Below are 26,486 nucleotides of genomic sequence, written 5' to 3' on the forward strand. Positions count from 1 at the left end.
ATGGAATAGGCAGATCTAACCTTGTATCCTCACACAGAAACGTCCAAAAACAAGTTCAGATCCAAGCTTGTCAGAACTCTGGAAAAGAGTCAAAGGTTTGTAGCAACAAAGCAAATGCTGAATAAATTAAAAGATGACTTGAAAACTAGGGAAAATTTGTAGCATTTTACACGCCACTCTCCCACCCCATCTCCAGCACAGTGGCAGTCTTGAAATAGGGCCAGCCTGTGTTAACCATCGTGGACCCTGGTATCCGGTTCTGAAGAGAGCAGAGTACACTTGAGTCAAAAATACACTTAAGTCTGCTGTAACCTGTCTAGAGGATACCTGAAGGGCTAACAGAACGTGTTCATCTCTCTTTTACCTAACTCAGAACTCAGGCTGAAAGGCAGTGGGGCTTTGATCCAAAATACTGTAAGGAGAACTAACAACCAGCAAACACCTGGGGCAAAATATAGTCAAGATATGTAACAGTCAAGATACTTAAGGCCTGATAGGAAAAGCTGGGGAAGATTCTTTGGGAAATCAAGACATTCAAAAGAACTTGTATACATACCTAAACGAAGATGCATGTTGAGAAAAGTATTAAGATCCTAAGTTTTCACTTACAAGTGATCCCTAGGCTCAGTGCAAGACTAGTGTTGGAGGAGGGCCACAACACAGAACAGATATGCAAAGACTGGAAGAAGGATTTTTTTTGGTTTGTTTTCAGTTCTTTTTTTAAGCTCTTAGCATTCCAAGAAATCTCTGCCAAAACATTAAGCTAACAGGAGCTGAAGGAACAGAGACCTCAGTGGCCACATATGACAAGGAATACAGTTCTTGCAAAAATAGTTTGGGAAAGTAACAAAACAAATAGACTATTACAACCTTAAATAATAATAAAACAAAAAGCCCCTAGCAAACTCTGGGGAAGGGTAAGAATCTAATTTCCAGTGACCACATTATAACATTTAATTTTTAACAATAACAGTAAAAAAATCTCAAGGCATGCAAAAAAATGAAACCTAAAAAAAAAAAAAAAAAAAAAGGAAAGTATGACCCATTCAAAGTAACAAGTTTTACAAAATTTAACAAAATAGTCTCCCTGAAAAATTCTAGACATTGGAGTAACTAGAAAAAGATATTAAAATCACTGTCCTAAACAGGCTTAAAGAGCTAAAGGAAAACATGGACAAAGAACTGAAGGAAATCCAGAAAATGTATGAACATAATGCAAATACCAATAAAAAGATAGAAATTATAAAAAGGAACCAAACAAATTCTTGAGCTGAAAGGTACAAGTGAAATGAAAAATTCACTAGCAGGAGTCAACCAATTATTTGCTCAGGCAGAAGAAAGAATCTGCTAACTTGAAGATTGGTGAATTGAAATGATTAAGGAGCAGGAAGAAAAAGAATGAAGAAAGTGGACAGGCCTACAACACCGATGGGACACCATCAAATGGACCAACATGGGAATCAAAGAAAGAAAAGTTAAAGGAGTAGAAAGATGATTTGAAGAATTAAGGGATAAAAACTTTCAAATTTGAAAAACAGACATGAATTTAAAAATCCAAGAACCTCAATGACTTCCAAGTAGCATAAACTCAGACCCACAGTGAAACACATAATCGAACTACTAAAAGTCACAGAAAAAATCTTAAAAGCAGTAAGAGAATCAACACATACAAGGGATCTTCAATGATATTATCAATTTGATCTTTCATTAGAATCCATGGAGGCCAGAAGACAGGTAGATGATACATTTAAAATATTAAAAGAAAAAATCTTGTCAACTAGGAATTCTATATACAGAAAAATGTCCTCAAAAATAATGGAGAAATTAAGATATTCCCAGATTAACAAAAGCTCAGGGAGCTTATTACCACTAGACCTAGTCTACAAAAACTACTAATGGAAGTCATTCAAGGTGAGGTGAAACAACACTAGTTGATAATGAAACCCATAAGAAGAAATAAATATCTCCAGCACATGTAAAATAGTGGACAAATATAAAAAGCAATCTTACTGTAATTTTGGTTTGTATCTCCACTTTAATTTTCTACAGAATTTGAAAGACAAAGACATAAAAAAATAATTATAAATCTATGTTATTCAGCACACAATGTATAATGATGTAATTTGTGATATCAATAACAAAGAGTGAGAGACAGAACTACATAAGAGCAGAGTTTTTGTAAGCTCTTACAGTTAAGTTGATGTCAATTCAAATTAGAGTGTTAAAACTTTAGGTTGCTATATATGAGGCTCATAGTAACCACAAAAACAATATCTACAGAGGAGGAAATGAGAAGAAAATCTAAAGTCACTACAAATAATAAACACAAAAGATAGTAATGATGGAGGAAATGAGGTACAAAAAAGCTATAAAATGTACAGAAAACAAATAGCAAAATGGCTGAAGTAAATTCTTTTTTATCATTAATTATTTTAAATGTAAATAGATTAAAATTTACAATAAAAGGAAGGTAATAGAAGGATAAATTTGAAAAACACCATGATCCCCTGGGTATGCAAGTTTGGTTCAGCATTCAAAAATTAACTAATGTAATTCATCACATCACAAAAAAACAATAAAAATCACATGATCCTATTAATGGATTCAGAAAAAGTATTTGACCAAAAGCAATTCCAATTCATTATAAAAACTGAAAGTTCTTCCTCAGCTTTATAAAGAACATCTACAAAAAGCCTACAACAAATGTCATACTTATTGGTAAAAAACAGACAAAAAAACCCAGAAACTTTCCCACTAACATCAGGAACAAAGCAAGTGTCCCCTCTCACCACGGCTTTTCAACATTAGATTGGAAGTCCTAGCTAACTCACTAAGACAGGAAATGAAATTAAAGGTATACATATAGAAAAGGATGATATAAAACTGTTTTTGCAGCTGACATAATAATCTATGTAGAAAATCAGGAAGCATTGACAAAAAAATGGAGCTTATAAGTGATTATAGCAAGGTTTCAGGATACAAGGTTAATATACAAAAGTCAATAATTTTCCTATATACCAGCAATGAACAAGTGGAATATGAAATTTAAAACAATACCATTTACATTCACACCTCCCCCAAAATGAAATATTTACAAAATCTGTACAAGATCTCAATGAGGAAAACTATAAGATCTGATGAAAGAAATCACAGAACTAGATAGTTTCCATGTTAATGATAGGAAAATTCAATACTGGCAGCATGTCAGTTCTTCACAAAATGGTCTATAGATTCAATGCAATCCCAAGGAAAAAAAAATGTGGTTATTGACAAAATGATTCTAAAGTTTATATGAAGAAGCAGAATAGTCAACGTAATAGTAAAGGAGAAGGCCAGAATCAGGAGACTGATGCTACCCAACTTCAAGATTTACTATAAAGCTACAGTAACCAAGACAGTATAGAATGAATAGACAAATAAATCAATGGAACAGAATAGAGACCCCAGAAAGTTATACAAATATAGGCAATAGATCTTTCATAGAAGTACAAAGGTAACACAATAGAGAAGAGTCTTCAATAAATTGTGTTGAAACAGCTGGACATCCATATGCCATATATATATATATATATACACACACACACACATAAATATATATAATATATAATATAGACACAGATCTTACACCTTTCATAAAAATTAACTCAAAATGGTTTATAGACCTAAATGTAAACAACAAAACTATAAAAATCCTACATAGGAGGAAACTTAGATGACCTTAAATATGGTGATTACTTTTTAGTTACAACACCAATGGCATAATTCATGAAAGAAACAATTGGTAAACTGGACTCATTAAAACAAAAACTTCTATTCTGCAAAAGACATTGCTAAGAGAATGAGAAGACAAACCACAGAGAAGGAGGAGTTATTTGCAAAAGACCTATCTGATAATGGACAGTTATTCAAAAAGTATTTTTTAAAACTTTTAAAACCCAAAAATAAGAAAATGTACAACACAGAGACCGACGTGGGGCTTGAACTCACGGACCGCGAGATCATAACCTGAGCCAAAGTCAAACGCTTAACCGACTGAGCCACCCAGGTGCCCCTGGTGCCATGATTAAATATTATTTCTGGGTGTCTGTGAGGATGTTTCCGGATGAGATCAGCATTTGAATAAGTGTGTTTAGTAGACTGCCCTACTCAGTGTGAGTTGGTATCATCCAATCCTTTGAGAGCCTGAATAGAACAAAATGTAGAGGAAGGGAGAATTTGCTCCCTGCAGCAACTATTGCTGTGGTGTTCTTACAGGGAATGTCTATATCCCTCATTTCTTCTACATTTATTTGTTGGAATTCTTCTGTAAGAAAGAGTTGTCTCTTCTACTTCATTTATTTACTCAGTGTTTATATCAATATAGACTAGAGGATATTTATATTATTTTTTATTATTTGGGTTTGTGATCTGAGAATGAAAACCTCAACCCTGAAAATGGAGGGAAAGTCTGAATATTATCAGAATCTAAATTAGAGTAACAGAAACCTGCTCTGATGACTTAATCCAAAGGATATGAGGAAGACAGACTTGGCAAAGCTGGAGAATTAGCCTGGAAAGGTGTCTGGGAGTCTGGAAGCCCCCAGGCAGTGGCCCCCAGGCAGGACTGACCTTCTTGGAGGGGACCTCGGTTGCTGGGGACCGGTTCTGCTGTTTTCAGCCTCTCTAACCACTCCAACCAGGATTCAAATCCACTGGAAGTGCCTCTCTCTTGGCTGGAAGAGGAAGAGGGCTGATGATGTTACTACCAGACTGTTTCCGTGAGAAAGAGAGGAAATTGATGGTAGGTAGCCAGAAACCACCCAGCTTTCAGTCCCTTGTAAATCCACCCTCCTCCTTGCCCTGGTCCTCGGAAACAAAGGCTTAAGCCACGCCTCTCTCTCCCCTACCCCATCCCGGATCCCGATCAGCAGCAAAGTCAGTGGGTTGCTCCACTCAGCAACTTCCCCACCTCCAACCCCACTCAAAGCAAGCTCCGGATCTCTGATGCCATCACAAGGTTTGAGGAAAACAAACAAACAAAACCAAACAACAAAAACAAAACAAAACCTCGTGATATGATACGATGTATTAGAAAGGACCCAGTGCCTGGGGCAGCATTCTAGTCCCTTGGCCTTCAGCAAATGTCTTTACCTTCTGGAAGGGTCTTTGCCTTTTCCACTGTGAAGGGGGTATGGTGCACTTCATAATCTCTGAAGTCTCCTGAGAGGTTAAAAAGCCTGTAATTAAGATTTTAGAGTTCAAGTGCAACAGAGAAAGACATAATGAGGATTATGTCATATGAGAAAATGTTGAATGGAGCATTCTAAGTGTCTGTAAAACCAAATTAGACCTATTTCATGAGGTCATAGATTCTTAATGTTGGAGGAGACCTTCCTTAGAGCTGCTTTCCAAAATCCTGATGTGCGTGAGAATCGCTTGGGGATCTTTTAAAACGCAGACAGTGATTCAGTAGATCCGGGTGGGGGGATGGGCACTGCTTTGTCTCAGCTTTGACTGCACATTGGAATCTCTTGAGGAGCTTTTAAAAAATACTTAAGCCTGGGCTCCTCCTCCCCCAACCCCACAAACGAGATTCTTATTCATTTGATTCAGAGTACCGTCTGGTTATTGGGAGAGTCAAAAACTCCCAGGTGATTCTAACAGGCAGCGAAGTCTGAGAACTGGGGCCTGACACCAGCGCTTCTCCAACTTTAGCGCGCATGAGCATCACCTGGAGGACTTGTTAAAACACAGCTGGCGGGACCCCGCCCCCAGAGATCAGGACTCTGCAGGTCTGGGATGGGGCCCCGGATTTTCGTGTCTAACAAGTTCCCCGGTGATGCGGACTCTGCTGGTCCGTGGCCTTGGGGGCCATCTACTTTGACATTGATGTTTCCCATGTGGGAAACCAAGATGAAATGACTCGCTCAGGGTCTTCCCATACCAGGTCTCCTGTCTCCGGGTCCCGGGGTATTTCCTGAGCCAATCCTTCCAGCTTCCTCTTCGGCGTCCCGCCTTCATCCCCAGGTTCCCTGCGGAGCCGCTCAACAGCAGCCCTAGCCGGTTCTCAGGAGTACGACGGGGCCGATTTCCGTGTAGTGGGACGCCCTCGCAGAGCTGCCGGCACCCTGAAGGTGCCCCGTGAAGCCTGGCGGGCTGGCACCGCCGAAGCCCGGTACACCGCGCGCGTCCCTCGCGGTGGCTTAATTCTCCACCGGGTCGGTCGGAGGCGGAGGCCTATACTGGCGGGGAAGGGTTGCCAAGGCAACGGGAGCCCTCCCTCCGCACACACCCCTCCCGCACCCCGGCCCCTTGCTGACCTGGAGCCGCCGCCCGAGCGCGGGCTGAAGAAAGGGATTGGTGAGCGGAGGGGCGGGTTCGGGCGCAGAGAGGATAAAGGCGCTCGGGTTTCCGCTCGCGGCGCTAGGATCTCGGGCCACGTGCTGCTGCAGCGTGGGCTCTCGCAGCTCAGCATCTCTGGGAGGCTCCTTCGGAAGGTCAGTGCGGAGGTGGCCGGACGCTACCCCGGCGGCTGTACCCAGGAGCAGATCCACCACCGCCCCCCGCCTTCCCCGGCTCCCGTTGGGACTCCGATCGATGTGACCCGGCCGTGAGCGCGGGTCTCCAGCCGTCGCCGCGGAGCTGGGAGCCGGGAGCCCGGGGCCGGGGGCGCGGGGGCGGGGGTGGACTGGGAGCCGCTCGATCGACCGGACGCGACCCCCGACCCCTTCCACTTTGCAAGGGCAACCTCCACCAAGGAGTAGAGATAGGCGCGGCTGTTCTTGTAAAACCGGTTTACCCGGTCAACTCCCAGGGAGGATGGGACCCCACACCCTTTTCCCCGGGAGCCAGGCTGAGGTCGGGAGACCCGTGTGCGGCTCACCCCCAGCGTCTTCTTGGGTCCCCTCTCCCCGGCAAGTGTGCATGGGAGGAGGACACCCGCTCTAAAGAGCCGGACTGCACTCTGAGACCCTCTGTATCTCATGCTTTTTAAAAGTCTGGCATTTTTTTCTAGACCATTTCTGGCTTTCGGCTCATCCCCACAGTAAGTCCAGATTTTACCAGCTCGTTGATGGAGTCTTTGCGTTTAGCAGTGTGGCTAAGTGCTCTAACTAGATTGCTCCATTAAATCCTCTCAGTAATCTAGTGTGGTGGTCCCATCATTTTCCCCTTTCTAAAACTGAGGAAACTTGAAGTTTGGCAAAGGCGTGTAGGCAGGCTCTCACAGCAAGAGAGTTGGCGGTGTCCTGAACCCCTTAGGCTGCTCGGGTGTCCTCCTGGGGAGGGGCGCAGAGGAACCGCATTGGAGGGGGTTTTGGGGGGCATGTGGAGGGCACCTCCTGCGCGACCACGGGGATGTTCCTTTGTCGTCTTCTTGGGTACCTGATCGCATCTCTTTTCTTGTAGGAGAAGAGTAGGGGTGGTGGGAAGGAGCGTTTGAGACTCAACGAATCTGGTTTCCTACCCCTTCTTGGTGATTAGTGTTTGCCTGACCTTGGACAGGTCAATTCATCCTGCCAAACGGAGAAAAGATGTCAGCTTCAGGGTTACTGTGAGGGTTCAGTAAGAGTTCAGGAAAGCAGGTGTTTGATCAATGGTCAGTAGTTATGAGTGCCTGGTTTTTCTTTGGGTCGGTACTGTTAAGAGTACACATTTAGTATTATTTAGTCAACCGGAAGATTGAAAGGAGATATTGCCTTGCATGTGTTTTATAAGTGTTATTGGTCCTTAAAACAGGCTAAGAGGGAGAAATGAAGGTGGGCGTGGTCAGCAGTTTACTGGAGCAAAGAAAGTAATCGTCCACTAGGCTAGGGCACATCTTCCTTGAAAGCCGTTTCCCGGATTGCAGGGTTAGGAAGCCCCATTTTGAGGAGTAGGGAATGAAGGTTGGGAGCAACCGGTGGGTCCTGGAGACACCTGAGACTGGGAGAAAAGATGAAGCCGGTAGAACAAAAGAGGTTTCAGCAGAGGGAGGAGAACAAATTGGGGAGTTAAGTGGGAAAAGGGCTTGGGAGTTTGGGTGAGACTGGAGTTGGTAGGCACCAACTGAACTGTTAGGTCTCTGGAGACAGCATTGATCTCTACTGGGCAAATTTTCTAGCTCCTCAGCAATATATGTCTGTGCAGACCATTTGTTGGTGCTGGAAACTTTTTCTAAAAGTGCATTTAGGGGTGCCTGGGTGGCTCAGTTGGTTAAGCACTGGACTCTTACTTTCAGCTCAGGTCATGATCTCAGGGTTGGTGAGCTCCAGCTCCGTTTCAGGCTCCCAGACCCTGTTTGGGATTCTCTCTCTACCCCTCCCCCGCTTGCACACAGTGCTCCCTCTCAACTTATTTATAAACATTTTTTTAAAAAATGAATTTAAATTTTATTTTAAATTGTGGTTGCAATTGCATAATGTAAAATTTACCACGTTAACCATTTTTAAATGTACAATTCAGTGGTATTAAGTATATCCATGTTACTGTGCAACAGATCTGTAGAACTTTTTTCATCTCAGAAAACTGAAAGCATATGTCAATTAATTAAACACTGATATTCCTTCCCTGTTATCCCCCACTCCTTGGCAACTACCTTTCGACTTCCTTTTTCTGTGATTTTCATTACTTTAGATACCTTGTAGAACTCGTAAGAGTGGAGTCATACTGTATTTGGCCTTTTGTGACTGACTCATCCATTTGCCATGTTCTGGGGGTTTATCCATGTTGTGGCATGTGGCACGATCTCCTTTTTCAAGGCTGAATAATATACTGTTGTGTGTATATACCACATTTTGTCTATCCATTCATCTGTCAGTGGCTGGATACTTTTACCTTCATGCGTTAGTGCTGGAGATATGACTTAATAGTTCTTAGTTACTATCTCCATGGCTAAGAATGATTAGGGCTAGAATCGAAGATCACAAGGCAACAAGCACATGAAGGGAAATTGATGGTGTACCCTCAAGGAAAAGGCCTATTTTGTTGGACTGAAGTGTTTCAATTTAGAGTTTCTTTTAATATTCCTGAAACAGAATTATCTATCTTCAGAGCAATCACAAGTGAAGTAAGTTTTTCCCCTGAGAAACTGAAGTAATTTTTTTCAGAGAACAGGGGCATTCTGTACTTTTTGTGTGGTGTAGACAAACCCTTGATATTTCCTGTTTTCTCCTTCCGGTCTATCTATTCCATACGGTATTTGGTGAGTACTGACATACATCAGGTACTCCTAGGAACTGCTCATAAGCACTCACAACTTTATGAGAGAGACAGCCATATTGTCTCCTGGCACCGAAAACCAACATGTCCAAATCCAAACTCCTTGTCTTCTCACCTGATCTGCTTCTCCAGGGAGCCCATTCTTACTGTAGCACAAATTAGAGACCTCAGTATTATTCTCCTTAATTCCTTAACTAGCCCTGCCATATCTGTACAATGACCAAAGCCACTTGAGCTCTGAGTCTTTATCTGTATCACCCCCACTCTCTTCCTGATGTCACTGCTGTCTTAGAGTTCTGTGGTTCATGCAGATAGGGTACATGCCAGGAGATGGGAAAAGTGGTATAGTAACCACCCTGGAGAGGCCTGGGTTTGGGAGGCACTTCATTATTTCTGGGGAGGAGTCTGTTGTTGACCTTTTTCTTTTTCATCCCTTTGCAGTTAAAGTAAACAAGGTGCTTGGGAGCGAGTCTACGAACTATAATCTGATCTTTAAAGAGGGACAGAGAATCTTTGATGGTTTCCCTTTATACATTTAATAACTAGGTTGGCAAGGCAAATTTTACTTTAGAGCAGCTCTCCTCAAAGTATGGGACAGATTTTAGGGTCTATGAGGTCAAACTGTTTTAAAAATAAAACTGAGATGTTATTCACCATTTTCATTCTTTCTCTGACAAGCATACAGTGGGAGTCTCCATGACTTGTGATGAGCCTTTCCTCTGATGGCTAATGAAATGTGTGCTTGTGTCTTCTAGAATCTCATGTTTCTAGAACTTTCTAAGGGTAAGTAGGCTTGGAGTATAAATATGTGTTTTCAGAGATAAACTCAGTTTATTTTTAGTACTTCTACTCCATGCTTACTAGCTATCCAGTTATACCTACTATCACCTCTGTGACCTCGTTTTCTTTTATTAAGTCATTACTTTGAAATCTCTGAGTTTTGCATATATGGAAAAAAAACCCCACAAAAAGTAAGTATGCTTTGTAGTCTTGATTTGAAAACTTTCTAAATTTTTAAATGATATAAAATTATTCTAAAATAAAGGATATTTATATATTTTTTATATATAAGGATAGATTGTTGGCTAAACAGGAAGATATTAGAAAACTTGATTTTTTTCTACTCAAAAATGTACCATTCATGTCTATAAAAGCTGGGGTGGGGGGGAAATGAAATGATCTATCAAAATTGTCTGAATAATGGAAGGGAGGAATTTACTCCAGAGAAGTAGACAGAACTAAAAAAGACGTAAAAATGTGACAGATTGTGTCAGTTTTACATATGTTAGAAATTTACATTATATGTCTTATGCAGCAGAACCTTTTTTGAATAATATTATGGTACCAGTAGCATTATTCTGAGATCAACCATGCAGAGTCCTCTAAAGAAAAAAATGAATTGAATGGCTTAAATGTAGCTATGATGAGCTCTTTAAAAGCCAGAAATGATTTGTCACAGCTTTCCAAACTAGCAACGAAAAAGCTATTGAAGCTTCGGGCAGGCTAGGTTATCCAATTGCGGTGGCTGGAGAAACACAATAAAGCCTTGTTGGGATGAAAAAGCATTGAAAGGAATCATTAGCACTGTCACTTTCTAATAATACAGAAGCTTGTCAAATTAAAACTTTCGCTGCACACATGAAGACCACGTTAGTATCTTAACAGAAGTGAATTTTACCTTACAAATCAATGGAAGAACTAGCAGCCTTGGCTAGATTTGTCATTTAGTTTGTATCCCTTTGGTATCAGCACCAAACCGCTCACCAGCGAGCATCTCTTCAGGAAGTGCTTGGCAGCAAATACAAGTGCTGCCAAAGTATTCAGCGTGGAATAACACTTTTAAATTTCAGGCTTTATCTGGGGACGACTGCATTGAATTTGCACTGCTGGGGCAAAAACAGTGGTGACTAAAACCACTGGGTGCCTTTACAGGAATCGAGGCCGTGGCATCAAACGACCAGTAGATGGTCTTCTTCGTGGACTTTCAATAAAAAAATAGAAAAGAAAAGAAAAATTTGCCAGATTTACTTAAGAATGCCCTTTATATAATAGTAAAAATGTGAAGCTTTATTAAATCTTGACCCTGGAGGACCTATCTTTTTAGGATGCCATGTGGTAAGTGGATGCACCTGTTCTATGTCGAGGTGGGACGGCTTACTTGAGGTAAAGCACCTGAATGATTGAATTGTGAGGTGAACTGCCCTCCCTCCCCACCCCTCCCCCTTTGTTTTTCATGGAAAATTATTTTTGTTTCAATGAATAACTGAAAATCTAGGGCTATTCATACTTGGATGGTTGGAATACATTTTCTTTCTCTCTCCCAAAAATAAACATTAAGAAAAGAAAAAAAGTGTGTGCGTGCAAGCGGGGGAGGAGGGCAGAGAGAGGGGGACAGAGGATCCGAAGTGGGCTCCCCAATGACAGCAGCGAGCCCAATGCGAGGCTTGAACTCACAAACCGTGAGATCATGACCTGAGCCGAAGATGGGCCCTTAATCAACTGAGCCACCCAGGCGCCCCTGGAATACATTTTCTAAAAAAATGAACCAAGTGAGCTTGTCAATTCAAGAAAACAGCTAATGGTATTTATTGCCAAGTAACTTATATCCACCACTGCGAGCTTGATAGCTTCCCAGTATTTAGAAGTTTTCTGATGAGATCAGTGTGACTTGTTGATATTGTATAGTGAAGTGTGTTAACATTTGGAAACCCTGCTTAACTTGCTGAACCAGTATATGAGATTACAAAATCATTCAGGGGTAAAGGATCCATTCAAAGCACTAGATAGACCAGTGGGTTTTAATGTAATGGGGTGCATTGATAATGGCTTCAGATTCTACTTTGCAGGTAACCTTTAAGAAACTACCATGTGTTGAGTTTGGGATAGCAAAGATGACTATCCAGAATTCTCTGAAAAGGCTTTTATTTATTTTATTTTTTTAAGTTTTATTTATTTATTTTGAGAGAGAGAGAGACAGCACCGAGTCGGGAGAGGCCGAGAGAGGGAGAGAATCCCAGGCAGGCCCTGCACTGCCAGCTCAGAGCCCAACGTGGGGCTTGAACTCACTATACTCTCGTGACCTGAGCCAAAATCAAGAGTCTGATGCTCAACTGACTGAGCCACCCAGACACCCCTGAAAAGGCTTTTAAAACACTGCTCCCTTTCCCCATTCTTTCGCCGTGTGCTGGAGTTTTTTATACATACTTCAGTTTAAGTCACAGATGGGGTGCAGAAGCATGTGTGAGAATCCAGCTGTTTTCCATTAGGCCAAACAACAAAGATGTACAAAATGTAAACAGTGGCACTCTTCTCACTAGGTTTTTTAAAAAATGTGGTTATTTTCATAAAAATATGTGTATCTGTTTACTGGTTTTAAGTGAATTTTATGATAAATGTTTCTCGATTTTGCTTTCTAACACAACAAACGTCCAATGTAACCCACATAAACAAAAGCTCTTTTTCGTCTTCAATTTTTAAGAATGTAAAGGGGTCCTAAGACCAGAAAACCTGAGAATTGCTGCCTTAAGACTATGAAATTGAACTTGGCCGTAAGTAGCGAGGTGATAATCTTGACTTGGAAATGTGACATGCTATAGATGGTTGGCAGTTTTGTTTTCAGTGCCCATGCATGGTTAGTCAGAGCGGTCCCATGATGGTGACAGTACTGCGGCTTGGTGTTTAAGAACTAACTGGTTGACTCCTTGGCCCGTGGCATATAGTGGGAGTGCGAGTTTCAAATGTTAGCTGTTAGTAGTAGTGAGATAAGAAGAACCAACTCAGTTATGAATTGTCCACGTTGTTAACCTAAAATGCTTTATATTCGTTTAAGAATGTGAGCCTCCTCCATGCTTTCTCCTTGTGGGGAAAGAGATGAATGGAGTCGCAAGTCTTTTGTATCTTCAAGGTTTGCTTTTTCCCTGACTTCAGTCTCTTTAACCTTTATTTTCATTTCTTTAAGGGTTATTTTTGAGGGGGGGAGGGGCAGAGAGAATGGGGGACAGGAACCGAAGCTGGCTCAGAGCTGACAGCAGAGAGCCCCGCCCATGGCTCTGACTTATGAACCACAGGCTCATGACCTGAGCCGAAGTTGGACGCTTAACCAGCTGAGCCACCCAGACACCCCCCTTCTTTAACCTTAAAAGAAAAAAAACTAGAGGCGCCTGGGTGGCTCAGTTGGTTAAGCGTCCAACTTTGGCTCAGGTCATGATCTCGCGGTTCGTGAGTTTGAGCCCCATGTTAGGCTTTGTGCTGACAGCTCAGAGCCTGGAGTCTGCTTTGGATTCTTTGTATCCCTCCCTCCCTGCCTCTCCCCCACTTGGGGTCTCTTTCTCTCTCTCTCTCTCTCTCTCTCTCTCTCTCTCTCTCTCTCTCTCTCTTTCTCTCTCTCTCTCTTTCTCTTTCTCTCTCTCTCTCTCTCTTTCTCTCTCTCTCAAAAATAAACATTAAAAAAAAGAAACAAACGCACTTTTTTCAACTAGCCATCCATTGTTTGCTATGGGGAATGGAGAATTGTCTTTAATATTTAAATGTTCTGCCAAATCTATCTGCTTCTTGGCTTCCTTGCCATCCCCTTGCCACTTGCTGAAAAAAGCAGCTTTAAGCGTCAGAGATCTGGGTCCAAGTGGGGCATGCTGGGTGGTGGCATCTCAGAGACCAGCATGCAGCACCAAGGAGCAGACGGCAGAATCCCGAGAAGCTTTTCCACCATTTGGCAAGGATGGTGATGGAACCATAACAACAGAAGCATTGGGAACTGTAACCGGGTCTCTCGGGCAGAATCTCCCAGAAGCAGAGTTACAGGACACAATCAGCGAAGTAGATGCTGATGATAAGGACACACTTGACCTCCTGGAATTTCTGACAATGATGGCAAAAAAAAAAAAATGAAAGGCACAGTGAAGAAGAAATTGGAGAAGCAGTCCGCGTGTTTGTTAAGGATGGCAATGGCTGTGTGAGTGCGGGGCTTGGCCATGTGATGACAAATTTGGTGGAAAAGTGAGCAGATGGTAGGCTGATAAAACGATCAGGGAAGCAGATATTCAGTCCAACTATGAAGAGTTCGTACACGCGGTGACAGCAACGTGCAGATACTGCACAATGTGTTCCAAGTTATTTGCCTTTTTTTGGTAACTTGTCTGTAAAAGGTTTCCCCCTGCTGTCCAACAATATGCATGTATAGCAATTAGGACTTCATTCCACCGTGTTTCCTTCCCTTATCTTACTGTCATGGTCCTGAAACCTTGAGAAAACTGATCTAGTCACATGTGGCATGCAGCTGCCTCTGGATTAATCTGGGCCCTTCTGAACACCTAAACTGAGATGGAGTGGGTCAAAGGAGGAAAGATCTGGGTTATGCCTTTTTTTAAGTAGTTTTCTTTAGGAAATGTCAGCATGTTGTAGAAGTGAGGAGCCAAGACTCAGTGTGGAGTATGGACAGTCAGCAATATGTACTTGAGCGTTGCACTATTGCAAAATGGGTGTATTATCCAGGTATTCACACGCTGTTTCTTGCACTACTGGTCCCATACTAGAAACATTTTTTTGATAGCTCCTTACTTTTTGAAGAGCGTTTTGTTTTTGTTTTTTTGTTTTTTTTTAATGAGCGAGAGGAGGCGGGGGAGAACCTTAAGCAGGCTCCACGCTCAGCCTGGAGTCAAACGCGAGGCTCCATCCTGTGACACTGGGATCGTGACCTGAGCAGAAATCAAGAGATGTTTAACCCACTCAGCCACACAGGCACCCCACTTGCTTTTTAAATTTTGTGTAGCCACTTAAAGTGCTATGGCACAGTTTGCCTCGAATCCATTCCAAGTTGTGTGTTTGGTTTCCAATTTAAAAAAAATTACAATTTACTCCACTCTGCTTCCCAACCCGGCCCCGCAAAAAAAAAAAAAAAAAGAAGAAGAAGAAGAAAACTGTTCTTACCTGGTGTCGGGTGACAACCATGACTAAAAGGATGATTTCTCCAAAGGTCTTTCTGAGATGCTTGGGCCTTTCCTGTAATGCAGTCCAGAGGAGGGGGGGCCTTTTGTCCAGTCTTGACCACCCCCACTGCAAGCTAGAGAGGCTCCAGCAGAAGGCTCTCCTCTGCTTGTTTGGCAAAGTTGGCTGGGACTAAGGGTCCCCGTGCTTTAAGGGCTGTGTTACTGTTCCTGCCTCAAGGCGCTGAGCGGAGCGTGGTAGCTGGCCAAGGTCAGATCTAAAACTGGCATCTACCTTTTCTCCTTGTATGATGCAAAACAGAAGGTGGTGGAGATCTGGTCAGCTCTTTGTAAAGGGGCAGGCCAGCAGGATTGGCTCTGAAGCTTTATCTCCCAGCTCTGTTGGAAAGCTTACTGTGGAAGCCACAGGGCCGTGTGCAGAGTGCGGTAGGCCTGACTTTAGAGGGTCGGAACCAGCAGAGCAAGCGGGGTAGCTCTGATTTACTCTTGTGACATGCTTGTCTGGGTGCAGGGCATGGAATCAGGAAAATGGAAGCCCTGCATGCGGATCTGGTCTCAAGCCATGTATGATTGGACCATCTTGGCCTCCTAAGGCCAGAACTGATTTCATGGTCAGTAAGCAATAAAACTGGTGAGGAAGAGGAGGGAGACTAAAATAAAATGTACGTGATCTGGAAGGAAAGGAGAAGATGGCTTTTTTGTTGTTGTTGTTGTTGTTTATTCATCTGTTTTTGAGAGAGAGACTGAGAATCCCAAGCAGGCTCAGCACTGTCCGTGTAGAGCCCGACGCAGGGCCGGAACTCACGAACCATGAGATCATGACCCGAGCTGAGAGAAGAGTCAGATGCTTAACCGACTGAACCACCCACGTGCCCCAAAAATGACTTTTCTAAATGATCCTTTCTAAGGAGATGGCAGTAAACAAAGTAGTTACACCTTATTAAATATCGCCAAGGGCCTTTTTATCTTAACCATCTGCTTTTCTAGTTTGGTTCATTCTCAAGGTAACATCTGAGTGTTAGCACAAGATCTACAGGGCACTGGCTTATGAAACCTGGGACCTGTTTGTGCCTTGTGATGGTGCATGGGCAGACTGGTAACAGTTGTAAAGATTTGAAGGCTTCACTGGAATCCACTGACTTGGTGTTTCTGGCTGTATATACGGTCACCTCCGCTGTGACCTTTAGATGCCATTGATGTCCGCATTGTGCGATTTCAGTTCTAAATCTCTGCCCGGCTTTTGTTTGCCTACAGTGTTTGATGCCCTTTTCACAGAGCACGGCTCATGGCAGGCTCTTGACCGGCTTCCCACTCGGTAGCCTCTTCAGTTCACAACGCCAAACAGTTTTTGGGTCATGAGCTGACAATCTTAGTGTTCATTTCAGTTAAAGAGCTTGAGTCTGGACGCGTTGGGAGAATAGAAGATTGTGTAGTGAGCTCTGCTCCTTTATTATTGCAGGGTATTTGAAGAGCGATGCCGGTCGCCAGGATGCTGCGGCAGGTTGTGGGCCAGATGCCGGGGAGACCAGCCTGTGGCTGCTGGACCTCTGCCCCGCTGGCCCGGTTTCTGGGCACCTCCCCTCGGCAAATTCCAGCAGATGCCAACTTCTACTCTTCTTCTTTCTCTGGAACAGACCAGCCACGCGTCTTAATTACAGGTTGGGGTGTTTTTTGTTCTTGTTTTTTGTTTCTTTTTTCCACATTTGAAACTTGATTCTTATTTTCTTTTCTGTGCTGTCTCTGTGTGACTTTGTGTTTGGAAGGGCTGCCAGGTCACCAGCTAACATATTCATCAGAAACTACCTGTTCCGCTATTGGCTTCCTCCAGAATCTTGCAAGCCCCAAATCCTTATTTTGTCACGGTTTCCGGTGCTTCATTTTCTTGTCACAATCTTTTTTTTTTTTTTAATGTTTGTTTGCTTATTTTGAGAGAAAGGGGAGTGGGGAGAGCATGAGCAGGGGAGGGGCAGAGAAAGAGGGAGAGAGAATCTCAAGCAGGCTACGTACTTACTATCAGCGAAGTGCGCAATGGGGGACTCAATCCCACGAACCGCGAGATCATGACCTGAGCCGAAACCAAGAGTCCGATGCTTAACCAACTGAGCCACCCAGGTGCCCCTCCTTGTTGTAATTTTTTATGGCCTGAAGGGAGGATAGAGGGACCTGGGGGCCAAGAAGCTGCTGTGGAGCTCCGGTGTCCTTGTCTGCTGGGATGGCCTGGGGGGCGAGGGCTCACAGATAGGTCATATGCAGGGACTAGGGCATGGACTGTGCATCAGGCACAGCTTTTCTTGGCCAAACCCCTCAACCTGAACCTGGTGTCACCTGTCCCAAGCAGCTGCTGCGTGTTTGTGTGTGGGCAACAGAGAAGGCAGGTCAGGGCCTGAGGAACCCGTTGCCAACATCGCACAACGTTGTTGATCTCGCCGCCGGACTCACACCCTGTGCTCCTGGCCTCGTGTACACCCAGCCCCTGATGTACGCTCCTCGCTCTGGGCTTCACAGGGCGCTCCGAATCCTTCCAGCCCCCCCAAGCCCACCTCTGATTTGACGGGCACGCTTTATTTCCTCCTTCCTGCCAGGTTGTCTTCCCTTGGCTTCCTACCTTCTTCACACTGTGTGTGTGTGTTTCTGTCACTGCCGCTGCCTCTTCTCCTGCTGGAGACTGACTTCAGGTGTAGTCAGTTCCCCTCTGCACTGTCCTCCCTGGTTTACCTGCTTCTCTGGTTTACTCCTTCCTGCCTCCACCAACAGAGCATCTTCTAGAACCCAGTGGTGATGTTAGTGGGCTTGGTTCTAGTCCCACGGTAACAAGTGCTTACAGGAAACCCCACTTTCTGTATCTCTCCACCTTGTTTATTTCTCTCAGATGGAATTTGCAGTTACATTCCACCAAATGTACCCATAGCCCCAATCTCTCCCACTTCTGTCAATGGCATATTTTGTTTTCAATGTTTATTTACTTTTGAGAGTGAGCGAGCATGTCCACAAGCAGAGGAGGGACAGAGAGAGAGAGAAAGAATCCCAAGCAGGCTTTGTGCTGTCAGCACAGAACCCAACACAGGGCTTGAAGTCACAAACCGTGAGATCATTACCCGAGCCAAGATCAAGAGTCCAACGCTCAACAGACTAAGCCACCCAGGCGCCCCCGTCAGTGGCATTTTTAAGCCTCTAATCAGGAAGCTCTAAGATGCATTTTTAATTTTCTTCATAGCTCCTTGTCGATTCAGATGTTTGCCCCTTTTTCAGATGACTTCCTAGTTTGTCCCCTTTTTCCCCTCTCCTGTCAGCCCAGTTCTGCTGGAGGATGGGCTTCTGGATAATCCCACTGGAGGCTGACCTCAAACCCTTATATTTGAATGTCTTGGCACCTGTCGCACACAAGCATCAGAGCCCATCAAATAATGAGAGGCAATTCCTGACCCAGGGAGCTAGGAGGTTGTCCGGCTTTCTTGTGATTTTTCTCTTCCTTCACCCTTGCTTTCTTTTGTCTCTGAAACTAATGTTACCTGCATTGATCTTTGTCTTAGCTTGGAGGAGGTAATTTAGTTCTGTCAGGTCAGAGTAGCACTTTCCCTAATTAGCTGAGATTGTCATATAGTCGTCGTGTGTCATTGTGTTCTGGGAATAATTGAATCGGTTAGATTTGGATTAAAGGTCCACTTTTTTCTTCTTCATCTAGGGGGTCTTGGCCAGCTTGGAGTGGGGCTTGCTAACTTTTTGAGGTAAGAGCCCAAAAAGCTAAGATTGAAAATCTGAATTCTTCAGTATGTACAGCTTGCCTTCAGTGCCATTTTATTATTTAATTTTTCTCTTCCTTCTTGCCCCTTACCATTTTAAAGGTGTCCCAGCTAATTGGCCGTTTAGAATACGTTTTATTTTGCCTCTTAACATCATACACTTGTAACAGGTCCATGGGTCATCCTCTCCCACGCTGGTCCTTTTCCCTGTTTGAAAGAGTGTTTTCATCGGACCAGTTATATCCTAGATGTACCTACTCATGTGTTTTGATTTTGTCCTTCAGGAAACGGTTTGGGAAGGACAATGTGATTTTGTCCGACATAAGGAAACCACCTGATCACATCTTCCATGGTGGTAAGAGATCAATATGTCTTGCTTTTGTTTTATCTCTTGATTTTCAGATTGCAGTTAGAGAAGCAGTTCATGGAATCACTGTGTACAACAGCTCATAACCAGGCTTGTGATGAAAAGAAAGGCATTATTGGGGCACCTGAGTGGCTCAGTTGGTTAAGTGTCCAACTCTCAAGCTCAGCTCAGGTCTTGATCTCAGGGTTGTGAGTTCAAGCACCGTGTTGGGCTCCATGCTGGCAGTAAAGCCTACTTTAAAAAAAAAAAAAAAAAAGAAAAGAAAAGAAAGGAAGAAAGCACTTTTGAGGCAGAGTTGTGTCACTGTTAAAAATCTCCTATGTTGTGGATGCCTGGGTGGCTCAGTCAGTTAAGCATCCAACTTTGGCTCTGGTCATGATCTCACCTGAGATCATCTATGAGGTGTCCAAGGTCCACGTGGGACTGTGCTGACAGCTCAGAGCCTGGAGCCTGCTTCAGATTCTGTGTCTCCCTCTCTCTCTGTCCCTCCCCTGCTCATGCTCTATGTCTCTCTCTCTCTGTCTCCCTCTCTCTCTCTCTCTCTCAAAAATAAACATTAAAATAATAAATGAATAAATAAATAAAATAAAATAGAATAAAAATCTCATACATTTGTCCCTAGTAGTTCTGGGAAATGTCTGCAGTGATGCTGTTGTTTGCTCAAGTGTTACAAGAACAAGAGAGTTCTGAACATGAAGTAAAGTTTTGGAATAATATTTTGGGTGTTATCTGGGATAGTATTTTTGGAATACAAACTTTGATTCCTGCCTTTTTGAGTGCTTAGTTAACTTCTTGGCTCAGAGGGAAAATAAACAAAAATCAAGTGCTCTAATGAGGAAAGGGAGCTTTAAAAATTTATAGAAATTAATCAAAATTAATCTATTTCTGCATAGGCTTGCTCTTAAATTACTGGGCATACACACAAGGCCTCCAGACTCCTCTACCCAAGTTTTCTCCTACCTTGGAAACCTTTTTATAACGTCTGCGAGTCCCTGGTGGCTCCACGTCAGCATGTGGCTTACCGGTACTTACCATAACACCAAGTTTGAAAATTATTTCCACCAACTGCCAGTACTGGGAGCCTGAAAGACTAGACCAGTACACAGAAGAGAGGCAGCAATGGAGGAGAGGGTGCCATTCGAGGGGCCTCTAGGAAGGGTTGAGTGTTATCATGTGGCCCCTGGGGGCAGTGGGGGAAGTTGCCACTGAACCAAACTGGCTCTTCCTCCAGCCTGACCGGGTATGAAGAACTCCTGCTTATGTTTCTTCTCTACCGAGCTGTATATTCTTTCAAAACTCCACTTTTATATTCCTTTCAAAATAGGTAACTTTTCAACAGAGTGAAATCACTGTGCGCATGTCGGGTAGTATTAACGGCACCAACTCTGGAACCAGCTGCCTGGTTGTGACCCCAGTTCTTCCACTTGCTGTCTGTTTCATCCTGACTAGTTCTTACTTCTCTGTGCCTCAGTTTCCTCCTCAGTAAAAGGTATCTCCCTGAAAAACTGTAGGAGAGCTAGAGAGAGAGAAAGCCCGTAGGACGGTGCCTAGCAAGCGTAGGTCTTGTGTAAGCATTAGCTATTAGTACCTGTGGGGTGGTTGGGGTTTGTTACTCTTTTCATAAGAAAAATGCTGCATATTGTCCAAGTGGTTTAGTTACCAAGTTGACCCTATTGGAATTCACAAGTCAACAGGAGAGGGAGAGAAAGTTCACGTAGCTTTTTAAACCCCAAACTTGCGCATCTGTGGTCTTGCTGTGTTCCTCGTAGGCCCATTTATTTATTCTGACATTCTGGATTACAAGAATCTTCGGGAGATCGTGGTAAACAACCGCATTACCTGGTTGTTTCATTATAGCGCTTTGCTCAGTGCCATTGGAGAAGCAAACGTGTCCTTGGCCAGAGCCGTAAATATCACTGGTAAGTTTCTTGCCCCAAATGATCTGTTTGCCAGTGTTTTCAGTTCACCGGGAAGAGACTTTTCAGACTGTGACCATGTCTGTTCGTTTCAGGATTGCATAACGTCCTGGATGTTGCAGCAGAGCACAATTTGCGATTGTTTGTGCCTAGCACAATCGGAGCTTTTGGACCTACTTCTCCCCGGAATCCAACTCCCGATATCTGTATTCAGAGGCCCAGGACTATCTACGGGGTGTCCAAGGTCCATGCGGAGCTCATGGGAGAAGTAAGCATTGCTTGGCAAGATAACTCCGTGTTGCCTTTTCTGTTCGTTTTTGCCTCGAACACTTGCTGATTCATCCTTGGGGTGACTTTTCCCTGCCCCCGCCCCTTCCCAACCCCCAGAAGTGCTCCTAAACTGATTGTGTTTGCCAAGTGGCGGGTCCTGATAGCTCCAGAAGAACTCCTCAGCCCTTGGCCACATGATAACACTCAGCCCTTCCTAGAGGCCTCTCAAATGGCACTCTCTTCTCCACTGCTGCCTCTCTTCTGTGTGCTGGTCCAGTCTTTCAAAAAGCTCCCGGTACTGGCAGTTACTGGAGGTGATTTTAAAACTTTGTGTTCTAGAGAACGTCAAATGACTTTGGGTCTTAGTTTTTTATTTTTTATTATTATTATTATTATTTTATTTTTTTTTTTTAAGCAATGAGCCGGGAAGAGGGGTAGAGGAAGAGAGAGAGAATCTTTTTTTTTTTTTTTTTTTTTTTTTTAACGTTTATTTATTTTTGGGACAGAGAGAGACAGAGCATGAACGGGGGAGGGGCAGAGAGAGAGGGAGACACAGAATCAGAAGCAGGCTCCAGGCTCTGAGCCATCAGCCCAGAGCCCGACGCGGGGCTCGAACTCACGGGCCGTGAGATCATGACCTGAGCTGAAGTCGGTCGCTCAACCGACTGAGCCACCCAGGTGCCCCGGGTTTTAGTTTTTTAAATAATCGTTGTCTTTATAACTCTACAGCAAATGTCAATTGGTGTTTGCTCCTTTAGCTGATATATCAGTTATTGCTCTCCTCTCCCCCTGCCCCCCCACCCCCTGCACTTTCCAGTGCTGCATTGAAGGAACATGCCCATGGAGAATTGTTCAGGACAATGAGCAGTGACTTGCTTCCAAACAAAGTCAGAAGTCCCTAGTGCGGGCTGATTTATTATTTACCGTGTTAATATGTCACCAGAGTGATGATTTTTTGAAGACAAAAACCTCAGGATTATTTATTAAAGAAAAATGAGTGACTCTTAGAAATCCTACAGTCTCCTTTCCTTAAGGAATATTTTAATAGAACTGCATGGAAAGATCTTTCACCAAAAAAAAGCGTTTTTCTGTTTGTTTGTTTGTTTGTTTGTTTGTTTTCTTTGCTCTATCTGATTGAAAAGACTGGTTTTAAAGTAGTTTTTCTCTTTTCTCTAGTATTATCATTACCGGTATGGGTTAGATTTCCGATGCCTGAGATACCCTGGAATCATCTCCGCGGACTCCCAGCCTGGTGGAGGAACAACTGGTAAGTGTTGTTTTCTGTTTCTGTCCCATGTGAGAAGGGCTTTCTTAGTGCTGTGAAGAGGTGAGGGACTGGCCGTCTTTTAGCTGTGTGCTCACAGATGTCCCACATCCCCTCTGGGAGGTGCATCTGAGAAGCTCAGGGAATCCTCTTGACTTGAACTTGTTAAGGGCAGCTCATGCTGGTGCTGCAAATCCAGCTCAGGATTGGCCACCCACAGTGCTGGAATCAGATCGGGTGTGAGGACATATTTGTCACCCGCAATGTAGGAAGACACCAAACAGGAAATAGCCTCCTTTTTTTTTTTTTTTTTTTTTTTTTTTTTTTAAATGCAGCCCTTTGTTTCTTCATGCAGAGAGGGTTGGGGTGTTTTTTTTTTCCATTTTTTAATTTTTTTTAATGTTTATTTATTTTTGATAGACAGTGTGAGCACGAGAGGGGCAGAGAGAGAGGGAGACACAGAATCTGAAATAGTACTGACAACTCAGAGCTTGATGTGGGGCTCGAACTCACAGACCTTGAGATCATGACCTGAGCCGAAGTTGGATGCTTAACTGACTGAGCCACCCAGTCGCCCCAAGAGCTTTGTTTCTTAATGCAGAAAATGGACTGTATACATTGCATATTTTATTTTATTTTTTATGATTTTTAAAAAATTTTTGCATACAGTGCAATATTGGTTTCAGGAGTAGATGCATTTTATTTTATTTATTTATTTATTTATTTTTAATTTGTTATTATTTTTTTAACATTTATATTTATTTTTGAGACAGAGACAGCATGAACAGGGGAGGGTCAGAGAGAGGGAGACACAGAATCCGAAACAGGTTCCAGGCTCCGAGCTGTCAGCACAGAGCCTGACGCGGGGCTCGAACTCAGGGACCGCGAGATGATGACCCGAGCCGAAGTCGGCCGCTTCACTGACTGAGCCACCCAGGCGCCCCAGTAGATGCATTTTAAAAGGAGCTTAAGTATTATAATTAATTTGGACTCAAGCATGCATTATATTCAGTAACCCCTATATGAGGGGTCCTGAGATACAATATAAAAGATAAATCTTGACAAAATCTGAGGGATTTTAAAGGAGATTTTGGTTTGGGTTACTTTTGAAAAAGCTTTTGCCTTAATACAGTGCCTCTCCTAGGAATCCCTCGGGATCTTTGGTGTTTTTCAGGGGGTCTCAGAGGTCAAAACTGTTTTCATCTCAGTACTAAGATGTTGTTTGCCCTTTTTTCACTCCCTTCTATGAGGGCACGGAGGACTTTTTTAAAAGGCTGGGTGATGTGTGGTGGCCCAGTGGCCTGGACGCACAAGCAGGCCGCAGACCCCGGCTGTCTCCTTCTAAACCAAGCAGCGGAGAGATTGTCAAATGAGTAAAACATGCCATTTTTTTCACTAAATTTTCTTTTGTTTGGAAAATATATTCTTCATATAAAATATCATATATATATGAACATGTGATGGGTTTATTGTCATTTTAAAATGTAGTAATATTTTTTTTAATTCTCAGTTAATTTCTGGTGCGGTAGGTACTGATGTAACTCCCACTAATAAGACCTCCTGGAGGGGGGTCCTCAGTGTTGTTTAAGAGCATAAAGAAGTTCTGGGGCACCTGGGTGGCTCAGTCGGTTAAGCGTCCAACTTTGGCTCAGGCCATGATCTCGTGGTCTGTGGGTTCAAGCCCCGCATCGGGGTCTGTGCTGACCGCTCAGAGCCTGGACCCTGCTTCGGATTCTGTGTCTCTCGTTCTCGCTCTCGCTCTCTGCCCCTCCCCTGCTCATGCTGTGTCTCTCTCTGTCTCAAAAATAAATACAAACATTAAAAAAACATTTTTAAGAGTTGGATGCTCAGGGGCACCTGGGTGGCTCAGTCGGTTGAGCCTCCGACTTCAGCTCAGGTCATGATCTCGCAGTCCAGGGGTTTGAGCCCCCTGTCAGGCTCTGTGCTGACAGCTTGGAGCCTGGAGCCTGCTTCAGATTCTGTGTCTCCCTGTCTCTCTGCCCCTCCCCTGCTTGCACTCTCTCTCTCTCTCTCTCTCAAAAATAAATAAACGTTAAAATTTTTTTTTTTTTTTTTTTTAAAAAAGAGCATACAGAAGTTCTGAGACTAAGGCTTCTGAGAACCACTGCCCTAATGCAAGAGGTTCATTCACTGTTTTAAGAAGACCCACAGACAGGATTCTCTTTCAGACTATGCAGTCCAGATCTTCCACGATGCTGTAAAGAATGGCAAATTTGAGTGCAACCTGAAATCCAGCACGCGGCTCCCAATGATGTATATTGATGACTGCCTCAGGGCCACCCTGGAAGTCATGGAGGCCCCGGCAGAGTCCCTGTCCATGAGGACCTACAATGTCAATGCCATGAGTTTTACCCCTGAGGACCTGGCCCAGGAGCTTCTCAAGCACATACCAGAATTCCAGATCACGTACAATGTGGATTCTGTTCGACAGGCCATAGGTTGGTACATTGTTGCAAACCCCATGACAACCAAAGTTAAGCTTCAGTCTGGGCTGAGAGTCCCCTGAGGACACAAAGTGTGGCGGATAAGGAGGGCCTGACACTTTCTGTAGAAGGAGCTGCTGTTGAGCCAACAGTTGCTGCAGTTTGGGGAAATCCTACCTAAAGGAGGTGGAATAGTTCTGTTCCAAATAAACAGCTTATCAGCATTTTGCCATTTTATAGTTTAGACGTAAAACAAGCAGACAGCGTAAGAAAATATCCCTGGGGTTTCCAATGCTGGGACTCTGCCACTGTGGCCCTTGAGCACTGTTTGAGTATAAGATTCCTACCTTACAACTTCGTGTCACATTTTCATAGTGTGTCACAATTCACAGTGTCTGACAGGAGGCATGTTAAGAGAAGGTGACTGTGAATGCACATGATGGCCACTCTGGTCTGCTCAAAGGAAGAATTTCAAAGAGTGAATTTCCTTGGTGTACCTTGTACAGGAGACCTTCATATAAAATGTTCTAGACCTTTTTGCAAATCTAGAGCCTGAGTAACTTAAGTTTCTGTTCCATGTCTTTTCCTAGCGGATAGTTGGCCGATGAATTTTGATGACAGCAATGCTCGGAAAGACTGGGGGTGGAAACACGACTTTGATCTTCCAGAGCTGGTGACGACGATGTTGAACTTCCATGGCTCTGATACCAGAGTTGCCCAAGCTAACTGAGAGAATCATGAGAGAGAACTCCTGTATCCTGGACAGCTGTCAAGGGAAAACCATAATGACCCCAAGGTTATATACCCCAAGGAACCTCGATTATCAGGAGTGGAAGGACTAATTGGAGGAAATTTTGGCAGCTCATATTGAATTGCCAGATTGGAGAATCAAGTAGGCTTTTGCATTTTCAAAGTGCTATAGGTTTGGTGGTAGGAGTTCTCAATCTTTGCTGTTTGCCTAAACTTGCCCAAACACGCATATCACAGAATGAAGGCTTAAGTCATAATAGTTTCCATTTAGGTTAATTAAGATGAAGTGACCATTTTGGGGAAGGTGGAAGTATGTGATGTTTGTCTTTAATTAAATTTAATTTTCGTATCACTTCTAAGACTCCATTATTCTCTTGACTAGAGACCAAAGATTACATTTTAAAGACTATCCAAGATGATCTCCTAATTTATAAGTATACTTTACTATCCCATCAGGACTTTAAAAATGTTTGACATATAATCCCATGTTCATAATATACGTGAGATTTTAATACTTCTTCAACAATGATCACTTCTCATTTATTTTTCTGTAAAAAGACATATCTGTAGGAAATTAGGAGTATCAAAGATGATCTAACTAATAATGGGTAGCACC

The 26,486-nt window shown here is 43.4% G+C and overlaps 1 protein-coding gene and 1 pseudogene across 1 annotated transcript; both read left to right on the forward strand.

Moving 5' to 3' along the window:
* Nucleotides 1-6,393: 6,393 nt before the first annotated feature.
* Nucleotides 6,394-26,224, forward strand: LOC102967009 (L-threonine 3-dehydrogenase, mitochondrial). The gene is made up of 9 exons (XM_007097133.3): nucleotides 6,394-6,476; nucleotides 16,579-16,777; nucleotides 18,802-18,844; nucleotides 19,144-19,214; nucleotides 20,996-21,145; nucleotides 21,238-21,410; nucleotides 22,589-22,679; nucleotides 24,866-25,135; nucleotides 25,711-26,224. The coding sequence occupies exons 2-9, from the start codon at nucleotides 16,594-16,596 to the stop codon at nucleotides 25,848-25,850; spliced, it is 1,122 nt and encodes a 373-aa protein (XP_007097195.2). The 5' UTR covers nucleotides 6,394-6,476; nucleotides 16,579-16,593; the 3' UTR covers nucleotides 25,851-26,224.
* On the forward strand, nucleotides 13,672-14,789 carry LOC102967865 (annotated as a pseudogene).
* Nucleotides 26,225-26,486: the final 262 nt, after the last annotated feature.

The sequence above is a fragment of the Panthera tigris genome, chromosome B1, assembly GCF_018350195.1.
Source record: "Panthera tigris isolate Pti1 chromosome B1, P.tigris_Pti1_mat1.1, whole genome shotgun sequence".
NCBI classification, from domain to species: domain Eukaryota; kingdom Metazoa; phylum Chordata; class Mammalia; order Carnivora; family Felidae; genus Panthera; species Panthera tigris.